This window comes from Gadus chalcogrammus, chromosome 23 (assembly GCF_026213295.1).
Source record: "Gadus chalcogrammus isolate NIFS_2021 chromosome 23, NIFS_Gcha_1.0, whole genome shotgun sequence".
Classification (NCBI taxonomy): domain Eukaryota; kingdom Metazoa; phylum Chordata; class Actinopteri; order Gadiformes; family Gadidae; genus Gadus; species Gadus chalcogrammus.
Window position 1 is genome coordinate 15,834,177 of NC_079434.1, and position 18,616 is coordinate 15,852,792.

Sequence of the window (18,616 nt, forward strand, 5' to 3'; positions counted from 1 at the left end):
TGATGGAGAGTCTCTGGATGTATTGAGTCCCAGTAACTCTCCCTACATAAGACTTTACTTTTGCTCTGGCCACCATTAGTAGTCGATGGTTGCCAGGTTGGATGGATGTTTGCGGAAAGCAGCGACGTAAATCACTGACTGTGAGTCCGGTTCATCTTCCACTGCTCTGTTGACACCACTAACCCCGACCTCATGGCGGCTTCAGCGAGGCAGACTGGTAGATAACTCTCTGAGACGACGTGACCTTTCTCTGGGGACGGGGCAGAGACCAGGATGTGAATGATGGTCCTTCCTCGGTTGTTTTCCCAATTACGGCGGCTCCCCGCGTGTCTGGGGCTTCGCTAGCGCTGAGACAGGCCAGCAGTATCGGTCAGGGTGTCGGCTCACTGAACGGTGAGGTCAGTGCACAGAACCCAGGCTACACCACTGCTGTCACTGCAGTCGTCACTGTAATGCAGATAAATGGATTGGATTTATATTGGATTGGATTATATAACATCTGCTGGATGTTTAGATTGATTTAGTTACAAATGATGGTGGATAATAAAGAACTAAATCATTTTAAATATCCATAGCCCTGATGATGAGCTGTGTTGACGGTGGGCTTGGTTCCTGGAGTTCTCTTTTTTGTGTTTCAGTGCGTCATCGCTGTGTTCCTCTCCATGTGAGCAACGAGCTTAAGACACACTATATACATAATATATAATGTATATATTATATAAACAAGTTTATATAATATAAATATATTATATATCTCAACACGTTTCCAGTGCAGCCTCATTAGTACAAGTGTATTTGGTTTGCTGGTGAATTTGCATGGAGAAGACGTTAGGATGAAGGATGGACCATTAATAATGGGAGTGATGGGAGTGATGGGAATCTGCCGGCCGTCACTGCATCAGCATGTCTGACCCACGGCCGGACTGACGGACGCTCAGCGCTCGGCTGCTTCTGCCTTCAGAGTCCCTTTGAAGACTCTCCAGCCGATAAAGCTCTCTGAAACGCTGCTAAATTAGGTCACTTCACTGACCTACTTTGTAGCAATTACACAAGCAATGCAAAGCCGTCATAGGTCGCATTCAGTAGCTGATCACAGCAGAATGCATCTGAAAGGGATGCAGACTGGAGGATAATAAGAGATGAATTCATGAATGGAGGATTAAGACGATGGAGGGGGGGTGTGGGGGTAAGTGTGAAATTAATATTGCATCGTACTTTCATCTCTAAATAACACATCACACACGCACGCACACACACGCGCACACACACACACACACACGCACACGCACACACATGGGTCCAGTTCCCTCGTTGGTATGTCTGTGAGCAGCAGAACCATTTCATTGGCTTTGGTAAACTCTTCCAATCCTTCCGATTCTGGTCAGTTGAGGAAGATGAGAAGGTCTCGACCGGATGTGATGGCCTACTCAAAACCTAAGGTTCCTGGGACCAGTCCACCGCTCTGCAGCTCAGTGGCACTGATGGCCCTCATTTACACAATCTGACAAGCTACCGATTCAGGGAACTTATCTGTTTTCGATTCTTACTTCAACTACACCAGTTTTCATACACACCTTAAAGATATGACAAGATGAAACACGACGGTTGCATTAAATGGCAAACATTTATTCCAATCATTGAGACAACGTGGTCATCGACCCTGATAACAAGTGGTGGTGTTGACCTGTGATGCCATCAGTACTTTATCGTAAACGTAGTCACGAGAATAAGCAAGGGTTCCCCGTTTAAAACCAAAACGAGAGACTTGACAGTAAATGAGTTGAAAGTATACAGTGTTTTTTTAATCTGCTGCATAGAATTTTCCACAGCTCATCACAGTAAGATAAATCATTGTATTCACCAGGAACAACACAAGAGGCTACACATGCAGAGAGGACCCACTCACAGTGCTAACCAGTAAGACTAGATTCTACTCCTGTCACATCATACACTTTTGGATTTCACAGGCTTTTCGGGACAGTTTGAGATGGAACACACATAATTAAAAACAGCGTCTTCTACATATTCATCATATTATATTTTGTTAGCCTCAAAACTGATGTGCTTGTCAGCTGGATTTGATCCTTATGTCATCAGAAGGGCTTTAAGGACGGTTAAGGCTGGGAATCAACAGGTCTGGATTCTGGCGTTAAGATTGTAACGGGCATGACCAAGAATAGTCCTGGGAATGTCATAACGAAACATGGAATTACTAACGACTGTTGTTATATCTGTGGATAGAAAACGGAACAAATCCACAAATCTTGGATTTGGACTATCTCTGCAGTCCATGGTGTCTTTGAATTTGTACGTAAGCCTACGTTAGGACAGGCCTATGTTAGGAGAGATGTTGTACTTCAGTGATGCATGTCTAATGACCGATTTACTACCAGTGCTATTAGTCCACTGGTTTAGTTAACTAGTTGAAGAAGCAACAGTTGCAAGTCTGACAGTAAAGGCTTTGGCCTTAAGGTACCATGTATTTACCTTCTTCCTAACAACATGCGATTTGCTCGAAAGGTTAAGTATTAAAACAATCTATGACTGCATACCTTTCTTTTAATCTAAAACATAAATCCTTTGTGACTGTGTGATTCATGCAGCCTTTTCCTGGTCACATCGTGTAAACCGTGGATATTGTCCATTTAAACCAAGAGCACCTCTATCACTTCATTTGACCAACAAAATGAACAAGGAGTAACCGGGTAACAAAAAGAAGAAAAAATATTGTCTATTTTTTAACTATAAAGTGAAAAGAAACTTCACTTCATGTTTACAATATTCCAGTGATACACAATATATAAATGTGGCCATGCAAAGTCACAAAGTGTGTGGGGGCGACTCAGTCAATGACAATGTAATGCAGGCTTGCTATATCAAATACAGAAAAATACATCTGCAGGTTCAGCTGCTGTATTCTGTGAGGATCGCTTGCTTTGGCAATAGACTCGAGTATTCAAAGGTTGGCACAGTGAGAATCAATGGAAGTCGTTTTCTAAGCTTATTTTAAGCTTTTATTTTATGTTCTAGAATAGAACAACTAATCAACTAAGGCTGCGTTCCCGTGAGCACTTCTGATATGGAGCTATGTCTGGTCATGTTGGAATGGGTTTCATGAAGGTCAGATAAACCTGCACTATGTCCACCCAGTCTCTGGTGGTTTGAGCCGTAGCTACGGGCGGAAAACAGGCCCCTGGTTCTGTACCCCTGTTTCTAGAGAATCCAATGCCCCCAGGGGTTTGCATTAGTTTCATGACCGAACCTCAGCCTTTAACAGCTCAGATCAATGCCCCTTTTACATCACTCAGTACAACTATTCACCCCCAAAACAAAATGCTCAAAGCACCGAACAAGAATATTTAAATTGTAGCTGATTATGTCATAAAAAACCATAACATTATAGACAAAAGTAACATATCTAATACTTTTTGGTAAATGAGGTATAAGCAGAATAACCCTGTCCGGGGTCTCATAGTGTACAACAGGGTTTTATAACATTTAGGTCTGTACATCATGTAGAATCCCAAATAAAGTAAGTCAATAAAAGTAAATACCAGTTGACCAGGGGAGTACTGGACTAAGAGACCAGAGGACTAGTGGACCTAGGGGGACCGGGACTAACCGTTTGAGAAGAATTCCCTGGATGGATTCCCTGGTTGATCTCTAGTTCTATTGTTGAGGAACTTTCAAGGTCCGGTTTTTTTAATGGAGTAAATTGTTGCGGTAGAAAAGTGAGATAGTGCAGGTTTAAATCCCTAAAGGTCACAGAGCGTCACCCACATGTGAGTCAGAGCAAAGAGTTCATCTTCTGTCTCCAGCGTGGTAATTCACCAGCGGTCTCAAGGGGACTGGGGGTCCGGGAGGTTGGGGGACTCAGTCAAAGAGGAGAGCTCTTTGAAGATCAGTGAGCTTTCAGCAACATGCGATAATGGAACTAATGCTTCCACTCAAATGAGTCATATTGCCTGCTGATGTTAATACCGTTTAAGGACATTTTCTGAACTTGGTGCTTTTTGGAAAAGGTTCTACAGAACGTCTGGAGACTAATGACAGATGCTCAATGTCGTGTCAGGACTCACGGAGAACTAGTGTCGAACCAAGCGAATGAAGAACGGACTCGAGTCCTTTACGCAGTAGAAGAGCTCCAGCCCGCTACATTGGCCTCTGACTGTGCATCGCTCCACTTTGACTATATGCTGATCCTGTTTTGGGCCGGGCGCCAAATAGAGGCTGAATAATGCATCTGTTTAAAATAGCAGTAAAGAAAATGATAATTACAAGATAGAATACTAGTTGGTATTTGGCACCAGTCTATTTCAGATTGCATTCATTTACTTCCAAGTGTTCCTGTGTCTCATGGCTGTGTAGCGTATAACTTTACACATATGCATATAAGTATATACATATATGTATATATGTGTAGTGGTTTTGTGTGCTTTGTGCTGCTAAGACGGGGAACAATGTGCACCACTAGTGTGGGGGTCGGGACACGCTGAGGTCAAAGGATGCAGGTAAAGGTGTTTTTTAGTGCAGGTCACATGACCTTAGTGCTACAGGGAACGCTAAGCACACTTATGGTTTGAACAGGGCTTTGCTCTGGAATAGGTGGCATCTTTAAATACAAGAAAGTACAAAACATTTCACTATATATTCATTCTGTACTCTTTGTAAAATATTTTATGTATTCAAATTGTACAATATATTATATATGATCAGTTATAATTGTTTAAAATGTACAGTATTTGCCGGGTAAAAAAGCTCTGTTTTGACAGCTACAGTGTGATCTATTTGCAATAGTTTGCTACAGTTTAACTTTTAAGTGCTAATCAGATCATGACCATTTTTGCGATAAAATATGTACAAAAAAGTATTCTACAAATGTTTCCCTGTCCTCCCTACCATTGCTAAACCTTCTGCACGAGGTACCCACAACAGAAAGGTACACAGTGATTATTTTCCCAACGCGCCAAAGGATTTTTGCATTGGTTTCAACTACGTCCAGATTCTCATGCTGAAGTAAGAGATTTTCTTTTGGCACTAAAGTAATCTAGGTAGCACTGTGTTGGCTCAGACACCCGCTAGAAGCTCCTATCTCCGCCCCTCAGCTGATCACGTTTCCTCCCCCCACAATGTTTCCATCTCCTTAGAGGAAGGGAGCTCCTCCTCTTCACTCCTTGAAGGTGGGGGTCATCGACGTTCCTTTGTAGAAGACGTTCCGGGCGTTATCCGGGCTGTTCGCCCTCTCCGGGATCAGGATGATGTTGTTCGCTTTCCTGCGCAGGGTGGAGTCCCGGCTGGAGCAGACCGAGGGGATGTCGGAGGTCGACTCCCCACCGCCTCCTCCACCTCCACCTCCGTCGCCGGGCGTGACCCGGATGGTGGAGAGGCAGTGTGGGTTGGGCCGATGCTCCACCTGGCTGCCGGCGCTCTGGGTGTGCACCGTCACCAGGGGGGGGGGCGGGCTCATGGCGACGCCGTGGTCGGCCCGCCTCCTGTCCATGGAGCCGTCCCGTGGCGGCTCGGAGCCCTCCGAGTCTCTGTTGAGGTCGTTGAGCTCAAAGGACTGCCTCAGGCTCTCTACACCCCCGGGACCCCCCGGACCCCCGAGACCGGGACCCCCAGGACCGGGCCCTCCGGGGGGGCAGGGACCCCCGGTGCCGTGGTCAAGGGACCGCCACTTCCAGGAGCCGTCGGTGGAGGGGGGCTGGATCACCGGCCGGCCGCTCTCCGGGTGGGCCTCCACCCTGACGATGGCGCCCGTGCTCCCGGAGACGCTCCCCGGGGTGCTGCCCAGCGAGCCGTGCCCGCTCATGCTAACCCCGCTCATGCTAACCCCGCTCATGCTAACCCCGCTCATGCTAACCCCGGTCATGCTGACGGCGTCCTGATCCAGCAGGGCCCTGTAGCGGGCGGCCGCCTGGCAGCCACCCCCCGTGACGCTGCCCTCGTCCAGGCTCTTGGAGTGGGTCTGCAGCAGGCCCTGCTGCTTGGACATGGCGATGACCTGCATGATCCGCGGGGGCGGGCCCCCGGGCCCGTTGGCGCTCGTCCTGCAGGCCTCGGCCGCCATCTGCCAGTTGGCGTGCGCCGCGCTGTGCGCCGCCGCCGGGTCCTCGCCGCTCCGCGGGGACGAGTGGTGGTAGTTCTCCAGGGCCTCCTCGGGGATGTGCACCAGCTGCGAGGAGCCGGGCCGGGCCTGCATGGCCACGCGGGCGCCCCCGGTGATGCCGCTGCAGTTGCCGGGCAGTGTGGTGCTGGCGCCGGGGGCCAGCTTGGCCATGTACTGGTGCAGGGAGCTGCCGCCGTCGAAGCCCCCGTTCGGCCCCCCCAGCGCGGCCCCCGAGGGCAGCTCCATGCTGCCGTGGTGGTGGGGCGGCGGGGCGCCCCCGCCCCCCGGGGAGCAAGGGTCCCCGGGGACCTGCAGGGTGACCTTGCGGCTCTTCCACTGGGACAGCAGCTGCTTGGAGCGGCTGGAGTCCAGGGAGGCGTGGTGCAGCGTGGCGGCGTGGCGCCGGGCCGCCTCCTCGTAGGCGGCGATGGCCTGGGGCGTGTGGACGCGCGGCAGCGTCTGGCTGAAGGTCATGTAGGCGCCGCGGTCCAGGGGCCCGCAGGAGGACACGAGGTCGCCCTCGGCCCCCCGCCCGGCCTCGGCCAGCCTCTGCTGCTGCTGGAGGCTGCGGTGGAGCAGGCCCTCGGAGTGGGACGTGGGGAGGCCCGCCTCCGCTGCCAGGCTGGCCTTCATCTGGAGGTGGTGCAGCACCGCCTCCTGGCTGATGTGGGGCAGGGAGCAGGGGGGCCGCGGGGCCAGCTGCACGGGGGGGCCCGGACGGGGGCCGCCCGCCTCCTCGCTCGGCTGGAAGTTCCCCACCGCAAACAGGCCCTGGAGACGAGAGGAGCATCCGACATACGTTTGATTATCAGACATTACTAAACCTCGTGTTCCCATAATGAGTGAGTATAGAGTACGAGGTGAGTATAGTGCAGGACGTGAGTAAAGAAAGGGACGTGAGTATAGAGTAGGACGTGAGTAAAGAGTATAGAGTAGGACGTGAGTAAAGGGTAAAGAGTAGGACGTGAGTAAAGAGTATAGAGTAGGACATGAGTAAAGAGTGGGAGAGGAGCAAAATGAAGGACGGCTCTAGGAGGTGTAGCGAGATGTAGCAGAGGGTAGAAGGTGTAGCGGCTCTAGGAGGTGTAGTGAGATGTAGTAGAAGGTAGGAGGTGTAGCGGCTCTAGGAGGTGTAGTGAGATGTAGTAGAAGGTAGAAGGTGTAGCGGCTCTAGGAGGTGTAGCGAGAAGTAGTAGAAGGTAGGAGGTGTAGCAGCTCCAGGCCCCACCAGGTACACGGCGATGGCTCCGCCCAGCAGGAAGCCCAGGTAGACGTCGATGGCGTGGTTCTTGTACTGGATGATCCGGGTCAGGCCGCAGATGATGCCACACATGATGAAGGAGAAGACCAGCAGAGGCTTGAGCAGCTTGGACGAGTCGGTCAGCGTGCTGTTGAAGTACATCTGAGGGCAGAGAGCATAGAGCTGTTAAAGATATGAGGACAGATAGCATTGAGCTGCTAACATGTAAGGGAATGACAGCATTGAGCTTTTAAAGACATGAGGACGGACAGGATTTGTGTTCATATTAGGGCTGTCAAAAGTAGCGCGGTAATAACGCGTTCACGCCATCTTTTTTTATCGTGATTAATAAAAAACAACTTTTTTTTTGGTATTACTGTGATATTGAAAGGTTTTGCCAACAGAATGTCAACATTCATATCAGAAATATTTTTTGTTTTTGTGTTTACAATTCCCAAATCTGTAGGGCTACTAGTTTGAATGTAACTACACTTGTAGTAACTGTTGGTTTACAATTTTACTAATTAATTATTAAAATTGGTCCAGATGCAAAACTAGATGGGAAATCTGGTTGGATATTTGATTTGATCTTCGTTCATATCATATAAAAACTGGTACACTTATGAAATTAGAAGAGTGTGGAAAGGTCTCTCTGATCGGAACAGATCCAACAAGCGGCATTGAAAGCACAAGTGTGACTGAACAGTATCACGGTCACAAATCATATTAAAATCAAGATGCTTATATGTGGCTTAGGGTAAGCCTCACCAAAGCGGTCCTCAGAGATCCATGTTAATGAAAAGGTCCAAATTGTCTGTGAAGTTCAAAAGCATTCGAAATGAACTAATCATCAAACAGAAGCAATAGCTTATTTCCTACATCCCCCATCATTGCTGTGTCAATCGCGAGTCTACTGGGAGCACTGGGGGGGTCCGGGGTCAGAACCAGTACTCACCGAGACGTAGACCGCGGCGAAGGAGGCCAGAGTGGCGTGTTGGGACGGGAAGGACTTTCTGGAGGACGAGAGGGACCCAGAACAGAATGAGTCTGCGTTCAGCGTGTTGCATCATTGATGGTCGGGTGTTCTGTGTTCTACTACTGTCACTTGATCCCAGATGATTGGGCGGACAGAGGGTGTCCTAACGGAGGCCCCATCCTCATCACTTCAAAGATGGATTACTTAACGTGAGGCACAGTGGAAGTGAGCCTTGAATCCAGTTTTCATAGAGCTCTCTCCAAATGACCTACTTAAGACGCATGCTACCTCCATTCACGGGGGCGCACTGCGCATGTGAGTATGGTTATATATGCATGATTGTGTGGGCGTATTTTTGTGCATTTGATATATGTGTGTGTATGTGTGTGTGTGTGTGTGTGTGTGTGTGTGTGTGTGTGTGTGTGTGTGTGTGTGTGTGTGTGTGTGTGTGTGTGTGTGTGTGTGTGTGTGTGTGTGTGTGTGTGTGTGTGTGTGTGTGTGTGTGTCTACATGACAACATGTGCTTAGCCTGGTGTGTGACAGCTACACACTCAATGTTTTGGGAAAGCTCTTAGGATTGTACATCTGGAGTCATGCAACTTTGATAACAGATGAGGACCTCACTGCAGCGCTGCTGTGGTGAGGTGGCACATGACTGCTGCAGCTAGGGGGTTTACAGCGCCCCCTAGGGGACTGGATCCACGGACAACCACCGCCTCTCTGGGCTCATGGCTTCAATATACTTATATACAGTATATTATAATGTTGACCTTTATGCACATACTTTTCATTCATTTCACTCACTTGTTAAATCTCTCTCTCTCACACACACACACACACACACACACACACACACACACACACACACACACACACACACACACACACACACACACACACACACACACACACACACACACACACACACACACACACACACACACACACACACACGCTGAAATGCATAGGTTGGCATTTAAAGACCATGTGTACTCTACATTACTGTCCAGACCCATCGGAAATCATAAAATAAGCCCATAATATTTATTATTACATTATTACTTTTATATCATTATATGCACTTCTGTTGGACTGCCGATTCGCATGATATTATTCACAGCGTTCACTGATTCAGGCCTCGTTAATGAATGCATGACTTTACCCTCCACCCTGTCTCACCTGCCCTGCAGGATGGCGGCCATGTTGGTGCCGGAGCAGATGTCGGCCATGACGAAGGGGTTCTGCTCGCAGGACACGCTGAGCGCCGTGTAGTTGGGCTTACACACCGTCAGGAAGTAGGGCGCCGGGTAGCCCGTCATCAGCTGCAGCACGTCGGTGATCAGCGCCGTGGCGCACAGGCCGAACGCCAAGACACCTGGGGAGAGGAGCGGGGGGGGGTCAGGAGGTCATGACCCCTGGGGAGAGGAGCTGGAGGTCATGACCCCCTGGGAGAGGAGCAGGGGTTTCAGGAGGTCATGACCCCTGGGGAGAGGAACAGGGGGGTCAGGAGTTCATGACCCCTGGGGAGAGGAGCAGGAGGTCATGACCCCATGACCCCTGAGGAGAGGATATGAGCCCTATATAGCGCACTACTTTGGGTATCACCATTTTGTAGTGTTTTCTAAAACACAACCCCCCCTCACAAAAAGAAGCGGACAACCCTTGCGTCCTGACCTACCCACGAAGCGGACCACCCTTGTGTCCCGACCTACCCACGAAGCGGACCACCCGGCGGATGAAGGAGTTGAAGTTGCATCCGGCGGCGTTGATGTTGGCCTCGCCCCCGGCGCCGCTCTTCTTCCGAGAGAAGCAGCAGAAGAGGAAGCCCTCTCCTAGCATGATCTGTCACAGGACACACACTCAGAGAGCAGGACAGGAAGCCCTCTCCTAGCATGTCCTATCAGCAGGAAACACCCAAACCTGTTAAAAACCAGACCCCTAAACTCAGACCCGTTACTACGTGCTCCAAGGTCTGGAGTAGAGGGGGGAGGCTGTGTATCGGCTTGCGACAGGATGGCTCGGAAAATGTACGTTCAATCAGGAAGTGCAGGCCATTTGTCACTGGCAACAGACGCCTCTTTCTTCCTTGAGGAAGACAGTCTATATTAAGGGTTAAGGTCCCTCAAAGCTGCAGTAAGTTTGAGTGAAGCTGAAGCTGAGGTCAGATGTAGGGAAGGCTGTTCCTTTGGGTCTCAGTCTGTCCCTCTGCCCTTCCAGCCTCTCTCCTCTCGCTACTCAGAGAAATGTGCAGCTCTGATGCATGGATGCGTCAGAGTTGCCTCCTCCATACGTCCCGACAGGTCAGCTCACAGATTAACTGAGGAGGATGGAGAGGGAGGGGAGAGTGGGGAGAGCCAGCCGGCTCCTTTGGAGATGTTTGACCAGCGTGAAACCGCCATGCGAAGAAGCCTCAGATGATTAACAGTAATTGGCAGTACACCAATTTACTTGACTAAGGAACAGCGCTCAGATGTCGCCCAAGTGCATTAATTTAGTTTTACTAATAAGGGAGGGTTAAGGTCAAACATCGTTGGGGGGTTGGGGGGGTGGACGCTGATCTCTGGGAGGACAGGAGAGGCGTGTCTCAAGATGTTTGGAGGCACAGTGCAGCCGTGCAGCAACCTGACCTTGGTGTGATGAGGAAGAAGACGGGCTATTTGTGGGTGAAACTGTCGACTGATTCTATATGATTAGCAGGCGGGGGCAGACCGGGAGCGGACCCCGGGTACAGGTTCCATGCTATGCGCAATGTGGGAGCACAAAGCAATGTGATAGCAGCTTCTAGTAAATGTAAAGCTGCGCCTTTAAGACAAACTCGAGTGGAGCTTGAGCTGAATTAAAACACCTCCATTACCATACTCAGTAATATGATGATGCCCTTCTCCTTACACCTCCTCCTTGCTCTTCATCACCGTCGCGGGATTAATTTCATCCTCACACGTGTGTGTCTGTGCGTTCGTGCGTGCCTGCTTGTTTGCGCTCTACTCGTAGCCTGTTCTCGCTCTCATATCGTCAGTTAACTTCACCTACAAAGATTAAGTGTCTTATCTGCAATCCAGCAGGGAATCTGATGAAGACAATAACAACGCAGATTCACCGCTTGTGATAGCAGCCAGTGAACGAACTGTTTGCCAAATACTTTTCTTATTGACCTACATTTTGATACAGTTGAAAATATTCATCAGAACCGAATATACATGGAGGCAATTACGATTGTATAGATCATTGCTACCCTGCCCCGCTACTTTTGAAATATGAATCATTCATTTACCATACCAGTAACTAACTACCGACCGGTAATATACCAGTAAGTAACTACAGACCTGTGTTGTACCAGTAACTACAGACCTGTATTATACCAGTAAGTAACTACAGACCGTTATTATACCAGTAACTACAGACCTGTAATACACCATTAACTACAGCCATGTGTTATACCAGTCAGTAACTACAGCCCTGTGTTATACCAGTAACTACATACCTGGGTTATAACCGTAACTGCGGACCTGTAATATACCAGAAACTACAGACCTGTAATATACCAGTAACTAAAGACCTGTGTTATACCAGTAACTACAGACCTGTAACATACCAGTAATTACGGACCTGTGTTATACCAGTAACTACAGACCTGTGTTATACCAGTAACTACAGACCTTTGATATACCAGTAACTATAGACTTGTACTATACCAGTAACTATAGACCTGTAATATACCAGTAACTACAGACCTGTGTTATACCAGTAAGTAACTACAGACCTGTACTCAAGTAAGTGGGCTCTATGATTACCAGCTTCTCTCTCCTGGGACCAGGTTCTAACAACTGGGACCGGATTCTATCTCCTTGGACCAGGTTCTATCCATGGACCAGGTTCTATTCTGGGACCAGGTTCCCTCTCCTGGGTCCCCTCGTTAATCGTTAAGGGGGGGGGGCCTCTGAAGACCTACCGTGATGGCGGGGCCGGCGAAGGCCAGGCTGAGCAGCATCAGCAGGGGGACCACCTCGTGGGTGGGCTCCACGAACGGGAGACTCAGGCTGCGGTCGTGGCAGGTGAAGCCGGACTTGACCGGTTTGAACACGTCCGTCCACTCCAGGAAGTAGAGGCTGACCACCGAGGACACCAGGATGGGCAGCTGAGGGGGAGGGGGCGGGGGAGAGAGGGAGAAAGGGAGAGAGAGAGAGAGAGAGAGAGAGAGAGGGGGGGGAGAGATTATTTCAAGGCAAAGTGCTACCAATCTTGGAGCGGTCCGGGGAGGTGACAGATTGCAAACAACTGAATTAATAGAAGCGACAGTGTCCCCTATAACGGTACGGTTCAGTGGAGACGCTAATTTGATTTTGTGACAAAAGATGAAGGTTTGGGAGATATTAATTATTTATTTGTTTATTGCGTGCAGGCGCATGTGTGTGTTTGTGTGTGCGTGCGTGTTTATGTGTGTTTGTGTTTGTTTGTGTGTGTGTGTGTGTGTGTTATTATGTATGTGTGTGTGTGTGTGTGTGTGTGTGTGTGTGTGTGTGTGTGTGTGTGTGTGTGTGTGTGTGTGTTTATGTGTGTGCGTGTTTATGTTTGCGTGTGTGTGTGCGTGTTAATGGGATGATGCGGAAATAATTGTCCTCATAAATCTGAAGCGCTCCCACTAATAAGAGCCTCAAACTAGTCCGGCATCGAACCTGCGCCCGCCCTGATCCCTCCATCCAAACCAGGGGAGATGCATGGAGAAGCTGCACAGGGCGGGTCGTAAACACGGGCGCTCGTAAAAACACGGCCCGGCGGAATATCACCGGCACGGAGTGGAGCTAATAACGCCTGGAGCGGCGCTGGGTCCAACACATAAACCAGTATTAAAACTCTTTATTACGGGGTCTCGGAGAGGAAGACTCTTTACGGCGTGGGGAGGGGGGGGGGGGCTCGGAGAGGAAGACTCTTTACATGGGGGGGGGGAGGTCTCAGAGAGGAAGACTCTTTACATGGGGGTGGGGGGCGTCTCAGAGAGGAAGACTCTTTACATTGGGGGGGGGGGGCGTCTCAGAGAGGAAGACTCTTTACGGGTGGGGCAGGGGGCGTCTCAGAGAGGAAGACTCTTTACGGGTGGGGCGGGGGGCGTCTCAGAGAGGAAGACTCTTTACGGGTGGGGCGGGGGGCGTCTCAGAGAGGAAGACTCTTTACGGTGGGAGTGGGGGGCGTCTCAGAGAGGAAGACTCTTTACATCAGGGGGGGGTCTCAGAGAGGAAGACTCTTTACGGTCTCAGAGAGGAAGACTCTTTACGGTCTCAGAGAGGAAGACTCTTTGGAGACAGATAAGGTCTGTTGGGTCAGACGTTCATTCGTACACGTACACACGCATCAGGAAAGTCTGGAAGTGTCGACATCTTATCTTTTTTTTGGAGACTGGTATTTAGCCGTGCCCCGATTTACCTGAAGCCTAAACCGCGTGTCACAGCCTCTCTATAATGTAGCACAATAACGCCCTGATTGTAGATGTAGCCGCGGCAACAGGGCTGCTAGTGCATGTTAATTGGGGGCTCTGTGATGAAACAGCCCACGCCCAGCGGAGCGGAACACTGGGGCTCTCTTCATGTCAGCCCCGCGCAGAGGCCTGCTGTGAGCCGAAACACACACACACACACACACACACACACACACACAGACACACACACACACGCAGAGACACACACACACACACACGCAGAGACACACACACACACGCAGAGACACACACACACACACACACACACAGAGACACACACACACACACACACACAGACACACACACACACACACACACACACACACCACACAGAGACACACACACACACACGCACACACACACACACACACAGAGACACAGAGACACACACACACACACACACACACACACACACACACACACACACACACACACACACACACACACACACACACACACACACACACACACACACACACACACACACACACACACTCCTGAAAACAGAACATCCTCTCTCCCAGTAAGTGGAGCTCTCTCCTTCCCTCCCTCCCTTCCCGTTCCTCTTCTATTTCTGGGCTGATTTCTTTCATGTGTTGCTTGTTTCCTTCAGCCCTTTCTTTCAATATTTATATATTTAATGTATTCTATATCTGTGCTGCACACACACAGTGCAACACAGATACAGAGAACTAAAGAAGGCACCCTGGTTATACTGCTTGTAATACTGGCAACGTGAAGCACTTGGAAATGGATATGAAGAGTATAATGTCCAGACACACCCAGCACACATCGGCCATAATATACTAAACCCTCCACTCAACCGATGACACTCACCTGCCCACATGTACAGGAATGTGTGGAGGTCTGAACAATAAACCCTCCACTCAACCCATAACTAGAACCCATCCATCCAAACAGCCAAACCCAACATGGGAAGCATTAGAAGACACCACAGAAACAGTAAAGGTAGTCAGCTCCCCTCACGAAGACAGAGCTGGAGTCAGCCCCCCTCACAGACAGGTATCAGACCTAGAGTCAGCCCTCCTCACAGAGACAGGTATCAGACCTAGAGTCAGCCCCCCTCACAGAGACAGGTATCAGACCTAGAGTCAGCCCCCCTCACACTGACAGAGCTGGAGTCAGCTCCCGTCACAGCAGAAGCGTCCCAGAGCCCGCCGCTGCTTTACAGAGAGGGAGGGGCGGTCATCACTGAATTGAGCTTTCAGGTGATAGTAAGCCAATCAGAACCCAAGACTTCCAATCAACACGCAGACCTCAAGCCTGGTGGGCCCAGCGTGGGTCAGTGGAGGGGCGTGACACAGACCTCCAGCCTGGTTGGGCCGGCGTGGGTCAGTGGAGGGGCGTGACACGGACCTCCAGCCTGGTGGGCGCAGCATGGGTCAGAGGGGCGTGACACAGAGCCAGGCCAGGGATGAAGATCCACCTCTCAGCTCGTCTTATGGAGCCTTGACCTCCCACCTCCACTCCTCTTCTCCCTCTCTTACACTTCAAGTCACCATCACTACTAACCCTCTCCTCCTTCGTCCCTTCAGTGGTCGGCCTTATGGTTTCTGCTCTTCTTCCTTTTCAAAGAGCCCTGAAATACCAAACTATATCATAGATCATCTATACATCATTCTATATCATCGCCACCCCCACTTTAACTATTTTCACTCTCTTTCAGCTAGCCTCCCTCTCTCTCTCCATCTTTCAGCTAGCACCTCTCTCTCTCTTTGAGCTAGCACCTCACTCTCTCCCCATCTCTCTCTCTTCAGCTACTCTCACTCTTTCTCTATCTCTCTCTCTCCCTCTTTCAGCTAGCATCTCTCTCTCCCTCTTTCAGCTAGCATCTCTCTCTCTTTCTTTTAGCTAGAGCCTCTCTCTCTCTCTCTCTCTCTCTCTCTCTCTCTCTCTCTCTCTCTCTCTCTCTCTCTCTCTCTCTCTATCTATATGTATATCTTTCAGCTAGCCTCTCTTTCTCTCTCTCCTTCCCACTGGCAGTAGCAGTGGTGCTCAGCACCTAGCCGCGCTGGCGGAGCTAAGCTACTAATGTAGGTCAGTGGTGCCAGAGGGGCACTCGCTCGCTCGCTCCGTTCGCTCTCTCGCTCTCCTTCGCCTTGCTGACGAGCGCGCCATCCGCCGCGCTCGCTGTGTACTCTTGGGGGGTTGGCGCTGCGTTCACACGGACCACGTCAATGCGCTACGGGTTACTGTGTTCACTGGACGCTAATTCATCCGGACTGAGGCTGCGTCGGAAAGTGTCCTTAGGTAACGCGTCGGTTCGTATGCGTTGGAAGGGTTTCTAAGCCTTTCTGTTTTAAGGGCATGAATTGTCTTTGCATCCCATTATGTGGCCATTTAACGTGACACATTTATAAACCCAAATGAACGTCAATGAAAAGTGTTGAGTCCACCTGTGATTGACAGGCAAGAAGGATTCCCATGAAACCATTGAGGGAAGAAATGCCCTGATTGGTCAGAAATGCGTGTGTTAAATGATAGCTCTTATTTCTTACCTAGGCCTACAGCACCTTTAAGTCGTTTTAGAAGCACTTTTACTTTACTGATAAAACCTAATAACAAAAATAAGCAGGGAATGTTTCTTCTGATTAGGTTGTAGATACAGATATTGATCCTCCTTCTCCCATAACACATTGGAGTCTACATTCATTAAGTCTCATCATATACAAGATGCTATATGAACAACAGTGGCCCTCTTCAGCAGCAGCCTGAGACGACACTGGTCTAAATACACTCCGAGTTCTCCTTCCACCTTCCTTCCACCTTCTCTATCAGCCTGCCAACAGCAGCTGCTTCTTCTGGCTCTTTCTTCTGCGTCTCGTTTCAATACATGATCCTCCACGGAGACCCAGCCCCCCCTCCCATCTTCTGCCTGGGCACACACTGCTTCTTCTCCCCGCTCTGAAGATGAGTTCTGATCAAAGGGGCTGAGGAGGAGGGGGAGCACTGGAGGGAGGGAGGGGGGGAGGGAGGGAGGGAGTGAGGGAGGGAGGGAGGGAGGGAGGGAGGGAGGAAGAGATCTTTTTACTAATGCATGCTAAGCTCCTTTGCATTCGCCAGTCAGGGTTGGAAGTTGGGATGCATGGGAAGGAACCCTGTGCACGGAATGCCTCGGCAGCGACTCAGCGGACGGTAGATGAACTGGTTTACGCCATGGATCCCTGAACAAAATGATGCTACTGGTGGATGGGCATGGGGCCATGGGTGGATAGATATTGTGCTCTAGACACTGCTAGCTAACAGTGTCTGAGGAGTGAATCTGAACTCGAAAGACGGAAGCTACAGTAGGTCACATGGATATTTCAGGAGATTGGTGGTCGCGCTCTGAAACGTGAAAGGCACCAGGAGGTACGTGACCTAGGGAAGGTGTAAAGAGCTACTCCATAAAATGTTTGGTCTGTTCTGTGATGCTCCACTGCGCAGCACCCTGAGATGCTGGCGGGCCCTCCTGTGGTGATGCTAATCTCTTGTTCGCGCTGGTTCTGGATAAGGGTTTGCTCAGCCCTCTGAATGCTACAATTTGTTCCACTTGAGAGGCGAACAAAGCAGCCCAAGGCCCGTCGAGCTCCCGTGTTAAGCACACGCGTTTTGGTCCCCAGACCAGGACTACAGCAGCCGCTGCCGTTACCCAAACTCATCTGGAACACGTACAACACGTACTCCAATCCAGCGGGAACCTTCGTCAAATGACCTGCGTTTCACTGGGGTGTCCTTCTTCTGACTATATGATAGTTTAAGTTAGAGTTTTAATAGTTCGTTTTTTCGTTTTACAAAAACATAGCAATATATAAAGCACATATGTTAGCATCCACCATAGTTCAAACTGTGAACAGTATAACGACTGTGAACAGTCTATGTTGGCAGAGGAGTATGGGTGTAACTGTTAATCATCAATAGCGGTCAATCAATTATAATTTGCCCTCCTTCCTCGCAGTATTTAGGTTGCTTGTCATCAGAATAAAATGCATAATTTTTCCAAACAAGCCATACATAACTCAATCAACGTGTTGCTACTTCTATCCTGCCCAGTGGGTTCAGCGGAGACCCCCCTGCTCACTGCAGTGAGCCACGTCCTGGATTGTGGACGGGCACCAGGGGGCAAGGTGTGGTGGGGACTTCACCACAGGTCCTACTGTCTACCTGGACGGTACCCGGGGCGACACGGGACCCGGAGTACAACCTTAGCAGCTACCGCTAGCCCTACAGTGGTAGCTTAAGATATGATAATGGCCTGGAAGACTAAAGGGAATATAACAAGCAATTCCAACAAAATTGCCAGTGTGCCAAGTTTAGCATTTAGTAACCAAAGACTCGGATGAAAGCCCGCAGTCAGCGCTTCTGAAGGTAATGTTGCTGTTCTCACATCCTACTGGGTATCATCAGGGCTCCACTAGAGAGGCCAGTGGTGTGGTTTGAGTGTTTGGCTTCTCTCTGAAGACAACGTTTCACCGTGTTAGCGTTTATGCACCTCTTCAACAAGCCAACAAAGACACAACAGAATGACTGCATCCTGGAGCTTCAGTAAACCTATTAGTCCTCATGTTATTTAATGTGCTATTCGTTTGGTCCTGCCTGAATATCAGGTTTATGGTGTGGAAATACATTATGGGAGCAAGCCGGCTTTCATACTGTAATGGGAGGATTATGGACACCAGATTAGATGGATTGATTTATTTGAGATGATTCGCTGGCCGGCCTCCAGGAGTTTCTAGGAGAGATCCTCCTCTCTCCAACCTAAAGACCAGAAGGATGGTAAATAGATACTAAACAAATAGACTCAACTCATGTATTACTCGT

General features: G+C 49.7%; 1 protein-coding gene across 2 annotated transcripts in view; it reads right to left on the reverse strand.

Annotated features, from left to right (window-relative positions):
• Nucleotides 1-1,882: 1,882 nt before the first annotated feature.
• The window catches only part of LOC130377256 (phospholipid phosphatase-related protein type 4-like), an 18,625-nt gene continuing 1,891 nt past the window's right edge, over nucleotides 1,883-18,616 (reverse strand). Inside the window, exons 2-9 of one of the 2 annotated variants that reach the window (XM_056584293.1) lie at nucleotides 12,275-12,460; nucleotides 10,038-10,167; nucleotides 9,505-9,700; nucleotides 8,305-8,362; nucleotides 7,338-7,511; nucleotides 5,650-6,880; nucleotides 5,486-5,577; nucleotides 1,883-5,428 (exon numbers count right to left, since the gene is read on the reverse strand). In XM_056584293.1, coding sequence (XP_056440268.1) covers nucleotides 5,168-5,428; nucleotides 5,486-5,577; nucleotides 5,650-6,880; nucleotides 7,338-7,511; nucleotides 8,305-8,362; nucleotides 9,505-9,700; nucleotides 10,038-10,167; nucleotides 12,275-12,460 — 2,328 coding nt within the window. In that variant the 3' untranslated portion in view covers nucleotides 1,883-5,167. Of the gene's footprint in view, nucleotides 6,881-7,337; nucleotides 7,512-8,304; nucleotides 8,363-9,504; nucleotides 9,701-10,037; nucleotides 10,168-12,274; nucleotides 12,461-18,616 lie in introns of both variants that reach the window. The other variant, XM_056584292.1, reaches the window with a different exon arrangement.